We start from the raw sequence: 16,075 nt of genomic DNA, 5'->3' as shown, positions 1-16,075 counted from the left end.
GGGGGCCCCCCGGGGGGGCCCCCCACTCCGCCCGCGACTTCGACTGGGGGCCCCCCTCTGGGGGCCCCTCCTCTTTGGCCTGGCGCCTCCAGGAGGTACTTGAGCGTTCCATCGTTTGCCGTTTGCTGGCGGAGCCGCGGGGGCCCCCCTGGGAGCGGCCGCCGCGCTGGGGCCCCTGGGGGCCCCCGGGGGCCCCGGGGCCCCCGGGGGCCCCCCCGCCCTGGGGGCCCCCGAAGGAGCCCCCCGAGCCCCCCACAGACCCCGAGACCTCGTGGGAAGAAGAACCTGCTACGGACTGCTCTTGAGCTCTGCGAGCTTCCTCTGCTGCTGCTGCAGCGCCAGCAGCAGCACCTGCCACTGCAGCGTGGTGCAGCGCGAGGGCCCCCGGCAGCAAGGCAGGGGGCACTCCCCCAGGGAAGGGGGGCCCCATGGGGAGCGGAATGCCCGGGGGCATCATGAGGGGGGGGTGGGGGAACATGAGGTGCGGGGGCCCCCCCGAAGGGTTCGCCACTCCCTGAAGATCTCTGTTTCCTCCCCCCCCCCCCGAGTTATTGTGGGAGTTTTGAGCCTGCATTGGAGCTGAGTATTCGGAAACCCAGCAGCTAGGGGCGCAGCGTGAACTTCAGCTACGGCTAGTCATGACTCTGCAGCCTATTCTTGCAGCTTCTCGCTAGCGGCGCGGCGCCTGCCGTGCAGCCGGTCTTAGTCACTCAACCGGAAAGTTTTGCATTTCAAACACAAAAAAGCAACAAGTTTCGAATTCCTGAAGCCGCATCGGCGAGAACACGGCGCCAGCTGGCGACACAGACAAAGTGTATGCCCAGCATGCAGCAGTGGTTGGTCGGGTTGCAATGCAGGAAGCAGCCTGTGCCTTAACAAACAGATCCTCGCAGGAATTAATTCACATTTTTCTTTTCTTCAACTCTTGAACGCACAGGAAATCGCGCTCTTGTCCCAAACACCAGAATCCGAACGGATCCAAAGCCCCAGACCCAGAGGCGACGAGTGCAGAAAGCAGCCCCAGCCCCAATTCAGAATTCGCATTTGCGCTTTAAAACCTATAATGGGAGCTTCAGGAATTATAATCCGAACAAGTAGCATAAAAAAATTAATTTCTTTAAAACTGATGGCACAGAGCTGAAGAAACAGCCCCAAATGGCGCTCAAGCGCTGCACAGCGAGGCGAATGGAAGTTGCTGTCTGCCATTCAGAAAGCGCTGCTCGAGTAACTCTGCGTCATCTATTAAGCATCTATGCTTATATACACATATGTATGTAAAAGACACGAGCACAAACCCGCACGGAGTCAAGAAACTCTCGTTACATTACCCGAAAAAGGCGCTGCAAGGCAAACACCAGCGAGTTTGCTTGTTTATTTAGTAGTGCTGCTGCACTGTAAGCATGAGGAAGCTCTTACTAAGACACTTTACTTGCAGCCTCTGGGGGCACTCAGAACAATTTAATTGCTCCCCAAGAGAGAGCCCCACGTGCCCGAGCTACGGTCTGTTAGCCCTGACAAGGGAAAAATGCCTAAGCCACCACAAGCCCTAAATGTATTGCCCTGAAGCTGCTGCTGCACTCAGTGATTAATAGACTTTGTCTATCGGGCTTTCATTATCTTGGTATTCTGCAGCGATTGTGAGTTTCAGCGAGTATTTATTCCTAAACGCGACCGCAAGCTCTCAAGGGCGAAAGAAGTACTGTATTTTGTGTCAAGTAATGGCGTTTTTGCTGTCTAGACCCGACGTCAGCCAGGTTGTAAACAAAAAATATGAATACCCTATTTCGTTTCTGCCTTACAGGTTAAGTACCTTAATGGTGTTGCAGATGGTGATGATGCTTACATTGCACGAACATTTTGTGGATTTGAAAACGGAAAAGATGAGTCACATGGACAGCGAAGCGTACATCTCCCTAATGGGCTTCGCATATGCGTCCGCCAGGTGGCGCCGCAGAATGATATAGTTGTTTTGTTTTTGTCGGTGTTCTTTTTCAAACACTCCAATGGGGAGTTCCACATCGTGGGGCACTAAGTAGACAGCCTTGGGTCTCTCGAATGTGTCGAGAGTCAGCAGCGTTTCTTCTTCAATCTGCTTTAGCACGAACGCGCGCAGCGCTGGAAGTGACACAATATCTTCGTAAGACGCTCCGTATTCGTCGGAAAACTGCGCACAGCAGCCCCAAAGCCGCAGGGTCAAATCCACAGTGACTCTTGTCAAAAGTAGACAAGATAGAGACTCTTATTCCCGAAAAAAAAGTCCATTATGCCTGATTTAAATCCCCAAAATGGTGCAAAAGAGCTGGTGCAAGCAACTTACGGCAAACCGTGTCTTCGCCCAGCGCAGCACTGCGCTTCTCCTTGGCTGGATGATCGCCACAAGCGGCGACTGCAGGGGAAAAAACAAACAGCAAGTGCAGCAGAATTTCACGCTGATAAAGAAACATGGTCCATTTTCCCTTTAAAAGTCAGCATCGCTGCAGGTTTGCTGCGCATTTACATATATCTGTCTGAAAATTTTGCTATGAAACAGGTTGAATGAAATTGGGGTGACTGACATGGAAGTCATCCGCGTAGAGCAAAGCGCGGCGAACTATTGGGACTTTTCGGATTTGTCTTTCGGCTTCTTCTAAGTCAATGAATTCCCCTTCAGCAGTCAAAAGGTTGCGAGACAACGCGCTGACAATCCGAAGAGGCAAATCCGGCCCCGCATAAACGGCCACCAGGCCCGTTTTGTACATTCCTCGGCTCGTCAGTTGCCGCTGGAAAGCAGTTTGGTGCCGGTAATAGCCTGAAAAAGATGTTTTGAACAGTCCCGAAGCCCTTCTGTGCGTCGGGCTTAAGCCAGTACATGCAGTTAAGAGCCACGCTGTGTTTCTACGGAAACGGCTTTTGCGGCTACAGCTGCTCTTTGAAATCGAGAGACAGGAAAGCTTCTGCTTACCAACAGATACGCACGGCCCCAGAATGACAACCTCCCCCCTGTGAAAAACGCAACTCTCAAGTATTTTTGCAGCGAAACTAATATTGGCTCAAGGTGTGCAGCAGAAAGTCAAGTTATGCGGCTACGCACTGCCGTCATACTGTCTACTAGTAAAAGGGAAAAGCGCAGACGTACTCTGTCACTGCGTGGCCTTTGCTGCTACCTCGAACACTAGGTCGAGTCATTTCCAAAGGAGTCGCGCTTTCTACAGCCTTGACATTGTCCCCGTCATTCAGAGAAGCATTCAAGACCAGAGGGGAAGTGACTGCTCTCCTGCCGGGCACTTCATCTGCGTGGAACTCTATCGACTCTGCGTCGTCAGTGGCATTCAGTTCCTCCAGAGCCACTGTAACTACCGGAGACGCCCACCCCAGAGGCGCCGCTCGCATTCGCTGGAAGTCCTGAGGGTCTGACGGGCTGCTGTTCTGCTGGCGGCTAGAAAATGCAATCCCGGTTTCAGGGGAGCAGCAGGCCTATTCAATAAAACATGCATGCATGCAGAGGCCACAAAATGCGCTATATATATGCGCCTCCTTTTGAGCAGATTGCTTTTGTTTGTTAAGCGGCTTCCGTAAAGTGTTGCAGGGCTGCACAGCGAAAGGAAAAACGATCTGTGTAGCTCGTTTTTGTATATTTTCTCTTTTTGTTCGGCGATGCACTTACATGGACAATGCTTATGGAGTACATCAACTGCAGTTCTTTTATAATCTCACTGGAAACCAACGCTGGGGCTGCTATGATAGTGTGAACGCTAGCCAGTTTCTCCTTCAGGTCTTCAAACGGCTGTAAAAAACAGCAGAGACGCACATGGCACAGTAGATCATATACACAAGATGAATATGATTCCAGTTTCTCATCACTAGTAATTTGCTCGTAAGCACGACAGTTGACGAATAGCACAATGCGCCACACAGTTCCAATGAAAACTGCACTAAAAAGAAACTGTCCAGTGCTGTCCAAAAACACTCTCAGCGCCACTGACCGATAACCTTTGCAGCTCCAAGTCACCCGTTCGCCAATACGACCGAGCGCGCCACCGTAGCTTGAGAAGCAGCATAAAGCGTCGCAGCCGGCCCATCTGCTTTAGTGTGCGGCGAGCCTGGAAAGGAGTCCACAAAGCAGCAGAGCTTTCCTCTCAGATCCATTTACATAGAAGCTCTGATATTCTTTTTTAAATGCAAGTGTACTTACTGCTGAGTGGAGCAGCGGCAGGATTCCTCCGGATGCAGCAATCATTGTTGGACGCAATGACTCGACATCCTCCCGCAAGGTCAGCAGCCCCTGAGTCCACGGAAAGTTGAAAACGCAAAACATAGTCACTTAAGCGACTAGCATGCACCTTAGAACCCCACTAAGGAGAAACCAGCTTGCACATAGGGTCCAGGAATCTTGGGAAAATCGGGAACTCCGGCTCCATTGAAGACGCACAGACTGCGCGGCTATTCACGTCCACGGTGGCTCCCATTAAGTGAATCTGGAATGCACGGAAAACTTTTAAATCATGCAGGCTGCTTACCTGGTGGGCAAACGCCACAGTAGCACCGGCTCTAATGATGGCGAGATGGATCACGCGCTGGTGGATCGAAGCCAGCGAGTCGACACAGAGGACCCGGTCGCCTGTGAAAGCCAAAAAAGTCTAGCAAGTCTCACAGTTAAACTATTCTCCAGCACATCCGGTAAACGAAGCCAAACTGGAGCCTACAGTTCAGGATGCACCATAAGAAGAAAGCTGAAGGGCCAACTGCAAAGGCACACCTTCTAGAATTGACAAAACCCTGGCCCTCCAGTCCGTCAGCGTGTCGAGAGATGCCAGCACGTTTTCGTTTGTCAGCATTGCTCCATTGAAAGGCATCGACAAGGCTGCAGCGTTCATTAGCCAAACGAAACACGGCGTAACACATGTTGCGACTACACAGTATTGCTCTTGCTGCTAGCAGCCGCGAGTAATTTTCAGATTAGAGAAATCATACTGCTGGAACTTCACGCCAAAAAGTGCGGTTAACTCGTTAGTGTGGGCGATGTGTGGGGCTTGCCTCTTGGGTAGATGACAGCAAGAACCTCCACAGTGTCAAAACCTGAACGAGTGATGACTTTTCGACTCTGACCTGGAAAGCCCTGCAGTGCGCGCAGACAGCGTCAGTCGGACGTCTCAGCAAGGCAAAAGCAACATTGAGTAAGGGCGAGAAGCCGTTGCTTTTAGCACTGAATTATTCCACTGCTTGCTGATATTGCTGCTAAATGATTTGGCAATAATGGGCACACGCTGTCGCAGCTCTAGCACGATCAGGAGAAATGGCATTCAACATCATTGGACAATTCGCTAACAAAACACTACTGCGTACACGCCCTTACTTCCGAGGGGTCAACAAGGTCCCAGAAGTCCACGAGAGTCAGGTTGAGTGCCCTTGCTCGCTCTATTGTGTAGTCTCCTACCTGAAAAATTCAACAGGAGATGCATAACCCTTAACAGCTGTGTTACATATGCAGTGTTCAGAGGACCAATCTACTTTTCATGGCAGCAGCGCAACACGCAACACCAAGCACACGAGACATGGACATAATAGCAATTTATGTTTTGTCATGGCCTTCATAAGGACAACTTGCCGCATCAAGGGTTATGACTGTCGAAAGATTCGAGAGCTGCCCGCCTTCAAGCAGGTCGAGAACGATCTCAAGATGCCGCCAGTCAGTGCACAGGTGCGTCATCTCTGAAATACCGCAAGCACTGCAAATGGCTTTCCAGCCTGAAGTCCAAAGACCTAGGGCCTCATTTCTTTGGCACTACAAAGAGAACAACAAGATTTGCTGCTGCGACTTCGCTTCACACGTAAACCAAATGTGGCTGCAGTGTCTTCTCAGATGAGGCCAAGAACAACTACACTCGGAGGATTCCTGCTCACGTGTGTGAATCATCACTTCCAGAAATCGACGGGGGTTCATTTCAGGATGCATAGGCACGACTGTCAAGCCGTACGCACCCGCTGCTCACGCAAAACAGCAGTTCCCTGCATCCCGCGCCATCCTTTCCGTTTCTTGGTGAGCACTATTATGGTTTTAAAACAGAATAAGCAACATTGGCATCAGCAGAAGCAACAGGGTTCTGTCCTCCGGGCCTTTTATTCATGAACGACTTGCCAGCGCGCAAGAAAGGCTCAAGAGCGAAAGCACAAGTGCTCATTGTGGATTTCCTTACCGCCAAAGTCCGCCAGAAGTAACTCTACAGAGTTGAAAGCCCAAGTTCCAAAAAACTTAAGTGGCTCGTTGGAGCCATCGCGTTGAGGAAGCTGGGAGGTTGGAACCATCTGGTCGAACGCTGCTCCCACCGAACGCGCCACGAAGTACCCCTGCGTCAATCCAAAAAGGAATATTCAAAATCATAAGCGCGTAGATGCCTCAGCTCCAGCTAGTTCGTCACTTACATCAGTTTCATGATGGCTGTCGCAGCACCGAGACCTGCACAAAGAGTAACCAATTAACTTACTTGTTGATATGTGATGACGGGATATCCATTGATCTCATCCACGTCTCCGGTCAGTATCCAGGGAGAGTCACCAAAGAGCGCTGCAGCTCTCCGCAGCAGATCAAACCTGCGCAAAGGACTCACGTCATCACGTACGCCAAAGCAAGCCAATGGCCAATCGCGGTATTCGCCCAGCGCCACAAGTGGAGAACATATGCATTCTGATTAATATCAGCCCAATGTCTAAATCCAAGAGGCCACAAAACAAATGCCGCGATTGGTGGTGCGCCATCGACCACGACAAAAAATGCCTTTGGCAGGAAGTAGATAGCCACCACTGCGCTAGACGAACATAAACTAATATGTAAACTCCACAATCCGCTACAGAAATCATTGCAAAATGCATGTCGATATGATGTCAGAAACAATGAGCGCATTTGCGAACATCTTCTCCGTAAACCAGAGCCTTTAGACTGACGGGCGCCGTATTGAAGCAGAACTGTCTGCAGCCAACTGGGGAGGCACCGTGCTGCCTTCCAGTAGCTTCTGTTGTTCAGAGCGATAAGTGGAGCCTTCTCGTCCATGGGAAACGCCGAAGAGCTGCCGGCTCTTTGGTGCGTTCGGGCTGCGGCTCCTATCGGCAGCATCAGAGAATAGTTCAGTCGTCTCCGGATTGCGTGCTGCATAGCTAGTTGAGTTTCCAGCCTTTCTTATGCGCGAAGAGTTGTCTCGAGACGATGTAGGGGAATTTACTCCTGCCCTTGCAGACGGCAGGGGCGATAGCGGACGACTTGGTTCATGTTTGCTGTCGGTGGTCGCAGCGAGGGCGAAAAGAACAGGTGGCTGGCGTTGGGGAATTTCCAGCAGTGAAGAAAGCCACAGCAGTAGTGCGCACAGTAGCAGCGCATGACTACGACGTTTAGCTGGAAGCCGTTTTGCTGCCGCAGCTGCCATCAGCCTGTGCATGGGAAGGCCTCTTAACTCCACCCCAGGGTTCGCCCACAGGTATGCAGCTTGTTGATGCGAAATCATCCGCACCTGTTTCTTCCTTGTTAGGACCCGGCGAAACATCAGGTTGCAGCATGCGTCATCCTCCAGCTAACTACCTTCCAATCCAATCAGTCCATCACAGCCTGGCTGGGACTTTTGGGGGCCAGGCCATTAACTGCAGCTCAAGTTTGACTCCATGATCCAGAGTGAAGCTGAGCTTAAGCAGAGGCGGTTTCTGTCTATGCCTCAATAGCGATCTGTGGGACCCCTGTGAGGTGAATGCCGCTAGGTAGCAACTCCAGCGAAGTCGGCCACAAGGTCTGCCCTGCTTTCATTATGGACAATACCACTAGGATTTACGATAAGGACCTCATAAAGTTTACACGCTCCAACATTAGTGAGGCTCGCTAATGGTTGAGAAGTCTTCCGTCAACAATCGATTAGTGCGCGAGCGTTCGCGCAGCAAGTGTCCGTGAGGGTCTGTTTACAAGCTCAGAATTGGCATGAGTCATGAGCGCCTTATAGATCGACTGTTTTGTCCAATAATTGCTCCACAAACAGCAATCCTTCACCTCCCTCGATGGATTACCATGGGGCTGAGCCGAAGGATAGGATGGGTCAATGGCTGCGATACCCGTCCTTATCTTAGGGCGAAGGGGCTAACAAGATATTTAAAATTTCATGGTAATTAAGTTATATCTATTAAGTTAAAAACAAGCGGCTCCAGGGACTTTGCTTGTCGGAGGCTATTGCCCATGTTTTCACACGAGGGCCCAACTGCCACTAGCACAACACCTTTGAATAAGGGAAGTCTCACAGAACTCTTTATTTGAGGCTCCACGGTCTTCATTTACTCGAACCCTGGATTTATTAGTTCAATCTTTAAGGCTGCGTGACTACATACGCCTCCGAGATTGTCGATAGTCTTTGACATCTTGTACGTGATCTCCGTTCGCCAGCTTCGCTGTCTCGGCCGACTCCCTTCTCCTGCGCGCACGTGCAGACGTTTAGCATCTTGGGCTTCTTTTCGACAATGCACAACATGCTCCCAGGTTGCCATTCATCTGCCTGTGATGAGCCCTGTGCAGTGGACCCAGCAACTGCCGATATCAGGGGCATGGGCTCAACATGCCAGTGAGATCCGCCTTGTCTTGCTCCTCTTTCGGAAAGAGCCGTCTACACCAGCATCCTGGCTGAGAGAACTAGGCGTGAAACAATGGCCAAAGCAGCAGCACCTCCGTGGTGGCTTTTTGTACTCTTCTGTTGCTGCGTATACAGCAGAGCACATGCATACAAAGTGCCCACAATCCACTCAAACAGCCCAGAGCTCCCTCTGAATGTAGGGCGCCATGCGTGGATCCCAAGGCAAAAAACGCAGCAGCACAGCAGTCCAGGGTTTCAAGTTCCCTCTTTTTCACTGCATCACTCTACTGTGCACCGTTCGCATACGGGTCAGGCTCTCACATTCACATCTGCTGAGGAGCCTGCTTCCGAGACGAATGAAAATGAAAGGCAGCCACAAGGCCGCAGAGACCACAGAACGCTAGGCACAATGATGGATCTGTTCTGCTTTCCGAAGCCAAAGCTCGCGTCTATGGGGGGTGTCGGGCCGGCTTTGCTGCCAAGAGGGCAGTGCTGTATGCTGCAGTTGCAGCAAGCTCTACGTAAACTGCAAGAGCAACAAGGATTTGAAGAGGTGAGGGGCATGCAGGTAGAATGAGAGCTAGGCCGCTGCATCTCCCTTGTTCAACTGTCGGGGTTCTTGCGTTTTTTCACCGAAGCCAAATGAGTATCGAGGCTTCAAAGAAGGCGCTTCCCTTCTGCAGTGGTATGAAGTGCATTACTTGAGTAAATTTTTGGGCTTTTCAGGTCCGCACAGGGTCGCTGGCGCAGGCTTATTTGTGGCGCCGCAGCGGCCACATGGAGCACTTCGCAGACAGCATGTTTGAAATTGCTGATCCCAAGGCAGCGCAGAAGACTGACACATCTGGAGAGGCAGTAGAGTCAGAGGAGCAACAAGAAAAGCCTGAGCAGCATGGCTTGCTGACTGATACCAGTGGGGATGACGGCACTTCATATTTACTGAAGCCGATGAGCTGCCCTCTTCATCTTTCTCTTTTCTTCGAACGTTCTGTGCGTTCTCCGCCTATATCAGAGCTGCAGATCAACGACACCGTAATTCCTGATTCTTGTCACATAGGAACTGACCTTGTGTCTTGAAGGGTTCTGTCCAAAAGCGGATTTGCTTTTCAGCGCCACCAAAGTATTCAACTGTCCGATCTTCGCATCTTCGCCAGCTTCGAAAGAGGCAAGGGCATGCTGCGCTGCATTGTGTGTATCGCAGGTCCGTTCAGGGTCTGATGCGCCGCTGCGGATAAGTGAATTTGGGCATGTGTACCGGCGGGAGGTGCCCAGCGCCCTCTCAGGCCTCATGCGTCTGCGAGAATTCACCCAGGTGCCGGCAAATCATGAGCGTGTCATCAATAGACTAGGATTCACAAATGAAATGCACTCTGTGACGATAGAAATCTTTTCTTAAAGGCCACGATGCGGCGGCAATGTGCACCGATAATTTTAGCGCCACAGCGTGGAAGGAAAGGACACCGATTCGCGTATGTTCGCAGGATGACGGGCACATTTTATGTCGCCTGTCTCAAGCTGTGACTGAAGTGAAAACGTTTCTTTCGGGCTGTCAAAAACTTTACAAGGCGGTCGGCTTCCGGAAAAAAGACATAAGCTTTCACATTTCAACGAGGTAAATTAATATTTCCGTGTCGCCGCAGCCAAAAGCCCATCATCCCGAAACTCTCCGTGCCCCGATTACATCATTGGCACAATCGGGTGTTTCAGGAGGCCTGGGACTTTTTGCGCGTTTCGTTGTGAGGCTGCGGCTCGTTTTTGAATCTCACAGGCCTAACAGCAGCCAGGGCTCAGAGCAAGAGTGGGCTCATGCGGAAGTAAGTACTATAAATTGTTTTACGCTCACCTATGCGCTGCGACGATGCAACGCGCTGTCTTGCAGTACCTAGCCCGAATATTGACTGCTCTGCATAAAGAGCTGATGGCATGCGAAGTCTTCGAGCTGAATTTATGGGCAAATTATCTCCTGTTGTTGCACGGCAGGGACTTTTGCGCACCGCGCTGGAAGAGCTGAATATCCCCTACAAGGTGGCCGCGGGTGAGGGTGCCTTTTATGGTCCAAAGATTGATATTCACGTTCCGAACGTGGAGAGACGACTCTGGCAAATAGGAACGTTGCAGGTATTTCACTCAAGATACAATAAACACCGCAAATACTGAGGAAGTTGGAAGTTGCCAGCCGAGACGGTCAGACATTTTATGCTACATGCAGCCCTGAGCATTTCTACGTCTATTCAGCATGTAGTCAGCGTGTGTACAAAGTCCTCGCCTATTAACAGTCTTTCTAGACTTCCAGCCACCTGCCCAGGCGAATATTCATGATCACGTTTGCGGTTGGTATGCTCTTGATTCCTTCAGGTCGACATGTTTTCGCCCAAGGCTTTCGCTCTCGAGCCAGTTCCATCCACTGAGGACCGACTGTGCCTGCTCCACCGTGCAATGTGTGGATCTCTCGAGCGTTTCCTTTGTCTCGTCCTTGAGAACTCAGATGGCCACTTAAAGCCCTGGCTAGCGCCGACGCAGGTAGGGCACTTGAAGGGATAGCTGCATCGTCGGCTGCTGCCACAGCGACTGGAGGTTGTCTTGGTAATAAACGCTGAGAGTTCTGTGAGCAGGTGGCTATACTCAGTGTTGGAGAGGGTCAGGCGAGCAACGCTGATGCCTTAGGTAGGCGCCTTAGGCGGTCGAATGTTCGGGTCTCAATTGATACGCGACCTATCCATATCTCCAGAAAATTGAAGTGAGCACAATGCCAACAACAAATCCGATGCCCTCCTTTAGGCTCTTTGTGCACGGGGCATACCACATCTTAATGAAAAGGCTATCGTGGCTCACATAGTTTTATGAGCCCTAGGGCAACGTAAACGCAGGCGACGCTCTTATGTGCCAGCACGGCACATAAAAGCCTTGCCTGCATTTAAGGTTCCCAAGGGAAACACGTGAGATCTGGTGGCTTCGCAAGGAGAAGACTATATTCGCGGCACCTCAACTTCCCCGACTTGGCTTTTAAACTTTTTTGAGCTGCTTACATTGCTTTCAGTAGTTACCAATGGTCACCGGCTGGTGCGATGATTCAGGCTGTACTTAAAGTACCGGGTCCCTGAAATTTGGCTTATGGGGACGACAGACCAGGAGAGGAACACGGTCACCGTGCGTAGGTAAGTGGTGATGATTTTCTTTTTTCAGACTCAAACACTCCCAGTTGCTTGTTTCTTTCGTGCATGTAACCGCAGTTCTTGTTCGTTCAGTAGGAGTGGATTTCCGTGCTCCGCAATCAAGTGACCAGAGGTAGACCGCTTCATCGTTCTATGCAGGTCTCGCGGGGAGCAGCAAGTTGTGCCCGTGGAACGAGCTCTTGCGGCCGCAAGACGGCGGGCCAAGCTGCCATTTTAGCTTAGCCTTCACGGAGCTGTAGCACAACGGTAGCCAGATAGAGCCAACCTCCACGGTCCGCCAGACTTTTAGAGCCACGCGGCCGCCGCTCCATCTTCTCTCGTTTTCTGTTTGAAGATTGCGCTTCACTGTGACCGTGTGGGGCGGGCTACTGGTGAACAATTTCATAATAGACACAGTCCTACCACGTTACATCCGCTTCTTGATCCGCGCTTAGCATTCAGTATTCGAAAAAATCCTCGGTAATTTTGAAAATTAATGGTACAAGTACACGCCGCGTCTACTCCAAGCTTAGCTAGTACTCCACCAGCTCACAGCTATACAGGACTAGGAAGAAAACAAGGCTGCACTTCTGGCCCATTGTTTCCAGTAGCCTAAAGCGTCACTCTGGCAGCACCTGTCAGGTTTTGTCGGACACTGAAAATACGCGGCCAAGGGTTCATGATGGCTAGCGTGCTTCGACGTAGGATATCCTGTCCAGTCCTGCTGAGTGTTTCATTACCCGAGTCCTGCCCCGCTACAGCATGTGAAACTCGTTGCAATAACGAAGAGAAAGCGGTTGACAAGCCAAAGAACAACCTTACCTCCTGCCAATGGAAGGTGCGCGGGTCAGAGCATACGTGCAGAGAACTCTTGGGGAGTCTAACTAAGCCAGTGGAGGATCTTATAGTTTTCTGTCCACCTAAATTCGCTGTTGTTCCACAACGTTCGTGATCCGTTTACATTTGCGTCCCATACGCTGGTCAGCAGTCGTGTTAGCACGGTCCACGTCGACGTACATCACTGCATCTCCTCGACTACGGTACGCAATTCTAAGGTACACTACACAGGCGCTAGGCGCTGTGCTGCCAGCCATGAATTTAAAGACACAGACAATGGTAACCAAGTCAGTAGAGCGGCACAACCTCTACAACAGCTTGTAACAACTGCGTATGGAGACGTCGAACAAAATAGCGCTAAACGGCGAAAGTCTCAGCTGCCCTTTCCAAGGCTCTCACTTCTCCCCTCCAATTGGCACAATTTTTCACCTCACTTCAGGGGGAGTCGTTCAAAGCCTCCTGTACGTGCCAGCCAACTGCGCAGAAACTCTGCGGCGCTTCACGGAAAATAACAGTCGACTCCAGCGTGTACCTCACTGGTCGCTGCTCGCGTCGGGTGTATTTTGATCAGGCGGTGACAAAGTTGCCGTTTCCGGGCTGGACGAAGGCTCCACACGCTCTTCGTCTGCTTAAAGCGCAAAAAACGCAGACAAAGCAAAAAATTAGAATATTAAGCTCATTTACAACGTCTCTAAATATGCTGGTACGCGCAATCGTTTCTGCTGGCTGAAAACAGACATACTGGAGGTTGTCGGCAAGCTCCATAACAAAAGAACGCCGTCGTCCCCAGCAGAAAGAAGACAAACGGGGTTACAAAAGTTGACCCAGGCAACTTGGTTGACAGCTGCGGCGTGCCCCCTTAGTTGTTGCAGCATGCACCCCCACACACGGTGCCAGATGTATATCTGTGCATCTGATGCACACCGAAGCGCAAACACATGGCATGGAGGTTTTAGAGCTGCAACCCTACTGCTCAGGCAAAGGCCAAGCTCTTACTTTTCACTGATAAACTTGTGCATGGCTAGATAAGAGCTTCAGAAACTCGTGTGGTGGATCCAAAAGGAGCTCTCAGAGTTAGTGGAAGGCTACCTTCTGAGCCCGATATCACCAGTTCTTCGCGTGGACCACCAAATGCTGGACGGATCGCTAGCCTCCCCACTTTGTGGCCCTTGTATTTCTGTACAATCTTGCGTTCGTCCAGGTCCCAAAGTCGTAGTACCTAAGGGACAATAAAAAGACAAACGCCTTTAAGAGCGCAACAGTGAATGGCAAGCGGACCCTTTTTAGCCGCACAAACTCCCATGGCGTTCCACGACAACGTGTCCCCTTGCATTCAGCAAGTTGGGCCATTTCGAAGTTTGATGAACGTTTGTTTCATTGCGTGGCGTTCGTCAATCCGGAGAAGTGGCTGCAAACCTCACCGGTGGCGTAGTTGCTGCGCTTATCAGTATTTGATTGCAGATCTTCGACGGGCACGCTGCAATGACTAGGTCCTTCTCACTAGCCCTGCAGTTACCACAGTAGTGGGTAGTTAGCAGCGTCCTACCTTTCCTCTTCTGTAACCCGGGACATGCTCACCTTACAGAGACGAGCAGCTTGTCCTCATGTCTCGTCTGGGCAACGTGACAAGAGCAGGCTTTACGAATGTGTCAAGAGACTTCTAAAGAGAACTCTAGCTGCCCTAGTGGAGTCTTACTTACCAAAAAGTCTCTTCTTTCGTGACCAAGTCGAATAACTTAATCTGGCGGTCTGCAAAGAAAATCATTACGCTGTTTCCCCGAGGAAGTAAAAATCCCTCCTGCGGCCTGCCCGGCAAAATCCATTCATATTCCACAACGTGCGTGGGTGTCAAGCTGGACTCCTCAAGTGAGACGAGCGTCATGGTTCTGTCAGTTGCCATCGATATCAATCTTCTTGAGCCTGGCACCCATTGGAGAGCAACAATCGAGCCGCCGTGTGGGCAGTAATCGCCAATGCGTCGGCCTTCTTCCCAAGCCTCAATAAATGCAGCTTCACCACCAGCTGCTAGCAGCTTCCCAGTGCTATCCCAGTCCAAAAACGCAGTAGCACTGGCCAGGCGCTGGACACGCCAAAGCAACCTGCACGTGCCAATGATGTTGCCGCTTTCTAGTATCGGGCGGGCTTGGGTCTGCTCGAGGCGCATCAGCAGGTCCGTATCGCCCTCCAACCAGCTTGCCAGCCACTTCGCCCCAAGCTGACTTGTTGACTCGCGCTCTCCCGAGCTTTGTTCGCCGGGAGAAATTTTTGTCCCCGTTGAGGTTTCTGTGGTCAGTAGCCACACGCAGACCGATCGGTCTGCAGATCCCGACGCTACGAGAGCTTCTGTCGAGTTCGTGTGCTTTGGCGAAACTGCAATTGTCCAGACTTCCTTGCGATGTGCGTGAAGGCAGCCCACGCAGTACTGCGGAAGGAGAGGTATTTTGCAGCGATGGGGCTCAATAATGCTCTTCGGCGCGAAGCTCGAAGACTCAACATGCAACGGGCAAGTAAGGATTTGGAAGCGACGAGCATGATCGAGAATCGTCGCCAGCATGGACGGCTGCATTGCTACCGACGCTGGCAGCAAGCATGTGATGCGGCTAAACAGTTGGTGCCTGCTCAAACTCGATATCTGCAGCACGTGAGCCAGTAGGTCGCTGCCTTGATACATCAAAAGCGCCGAACACTCGTGGACTCTTTCTACCGTTGCAGCGTCGAACGCCGAAGCACTAAGATCCTCTGCGCAGAGTGTCATCACAAGTGGGGCTGATGTATCATTCATGGCAAGCTCAGCATCAACAGCTGGGAGGGACCTGCAGCAGGTCAATGACACAGCTATCTCTACCTTACTTCTCAGGCACTTAAGTCTTGCATCTAAAGTGCTGCAAGGGTCCACCACCATCTCCAAAAACTTGTGTTGCATTAGCAAAAACCAGCAACCCTGTCTTGTCGGGGGTTCAAGCGGCAAACGCAGCAGAGCTCTCCCCGCTTCTATCCAGTTCCCCTCCAGGATACTTCGGCGCAGCATGCGCATGTCAGGCTGCAGCAGCTCGACTCCACTTGCCTTTTCAAGAGATGCCACAATGTCCCTGACACAGCAGTGCCGCAGCTGTAAACCAACCAATTCACAAAGTCGCGTGGAGAGAGGTGAAGAGACAACGTTTGGCTGCTACACTAACATGCGAGCTTATATTTGTGGTCATATCTTTCATGTTTTACATGCCGACCTGTATCCCATTTCGTCAAGGGTCTGCAAGATCAAGCGCAGCACTTCTCTTGTGTCGAACCCCCTCCACATGCTGCTAAACTCGCCAGACACGGGGCGAGAAGACGGAGGTCCCCGCATCATCGCTGGAAGAGCACTCCTGGTTACTGAGGATTCAGCGGCGGGTCCATTCATCGAGTCACCTTCCGGGGCTACTGATGGCGAACTGCTGGTAAATCTAGAAGGATTAAGCATAACACAATCATGATGCTCCAACAATACAGAAGAAGCCCAGCTACCAGCGCTGC

The 16,075-nt window shown here is 51.4% G+C and overlaps 5 protein-coding genes across 5 annotated transcripts; 1 reads left to right on the top strand and 4 right to left on the bottom strand.

Annotated features, from left to right (window-relative positions):
* ENH_00076240 (hypothetical protein) lies at positions 1 to 574 on the bottom strand (the record flags this gene model as incomplete). Its single annotated transcript, XM_013582920.1, has 1 exon — positions 1 to 574. A coding segment is annotated over one exon (574 nt), but the record flags the coding sequence as incomplete, so codon positions are not given.
* Positions 575 to 1,885: 1,311 nt separating this feature from the next.
* ENH_00076230 (Long-chain acyl-CoA synthetase 7, related) lies at positions 1,886 to 4,832 on the bottom strand (the record flags this gene model as incomplete). The annotated part of the gene is made up of 10 exons (XM_013582919.1): positions 1,886 to 2,164; positions 2,318 to 2,386; positions 2,556 to 2,788; positions 2,942 to 2,979; positions 3,116 to 3,453; positions 3,644 to 3,763; positions 3,963 to 4,079; positions 4,172 to 4,261; positions 4,497 to 4,597; positions 4,736 to 4,832. 10 exons carry the CDS (start codon positions 4,830 to 4,832, stop codon positions 1,886 to 1,888), a joined length of 1,482 nt encoding a protein of 493 aa, XP_013438373.1.
* Positions 4,833 to 5,548: 716 nt separating this feature from the next.
* On the bottom strand, positions 5,549 to 7,511 carry ENH_00076220 (hypothetical protein; the record flags this gene model as incomplete). Its single annotated transcript, XM_013582918.1, has 5 exons — positions 5,549 to 5,688; positions 5,881 to 5,961; positions 6,174 to 6,324; positions 6,462 to 6,567; positions 6,919 to 7,511. The coding sequence occupies 5 exons, from the start codon at positions 7,509 to 7,511 to the stop codon at positions 5,549 to 5,551; spliced, it is 1,071 nt and encodes a 356-aa protein (XP_013438372.1).
* A 1,135-nt stretch (positions 7,512 to 8,646) lies between these two features.
* On the top strand, positions 8,647 to 11,963 carry ENH_00076210 (threonyl-tRNA synthetase, putative; the record flags this gene model as incomplete). Its single annotated transcript, XM_013582917.1, has 9 exons — positions 8,647 to 9,126; positions 9,300 to 9,563; positions 9,775 to 9,885; positions 10,214 to 10,387; positions 10,554 to 10,691; positions 10,929 to 11,093; positions 11,186 to 11,310; positions 11,648 to 11,728; positions 11,885 to 11,963. 9 exons carry the CDS (start codon positions 8,647 to 8,649, stop codon positions 11,961 to 11,963), a joined length of 1,617 nt encoding a protein of 538 aa, XP_013438371.1.
* Positions 11,964 to 13,095: 1,132 nt separating this feature from the next.
* ENH_00076200 (WD-repeat protein, putative) lies at positions 13,096 to 15,962 on the bottom strand (the record flags this gene model as incomplete). The annotated part of the gene is made up of 7 exons (XM_013582916.1): positions 13,096 to 13,187; positions 13,305 to 13,475; positions 13,652 to 13,781; positions 13,984 to 14,068; positions 14,263 to 15,301; positions 15,413 to 15,651; positions 15,790 to 15,962. The coding sequence occupies 7 exons, from the start codon at positions 15,960 to 15,962 to the stop codon at positions 13,096 to 13,098; spliced, it is 1,929 nt and encodes a 642-aa protein (XP_013438370.1).
* Positions 15,963 to 16,075: the final 113 nt, after the last annotated feature.

This window comes from Eimeria necatrix, genomic scaffold (genome assembly GCF_000499385.1).
Source record: "Eimeria necatrix Houghton genomic scaffold, Enh_scaff78, whole genome shotgun sequence".
NCBI lineage: Eukaryota > Apicomplexa > Conoidasida > Eucoccidiorida > Eimeriidae > Eimeria > Eimeria necatrix.
Note: the sequence above shows the minus strand (reverse complement) of the source record. Positions and strands in the feature narration are given on the sequence as shown.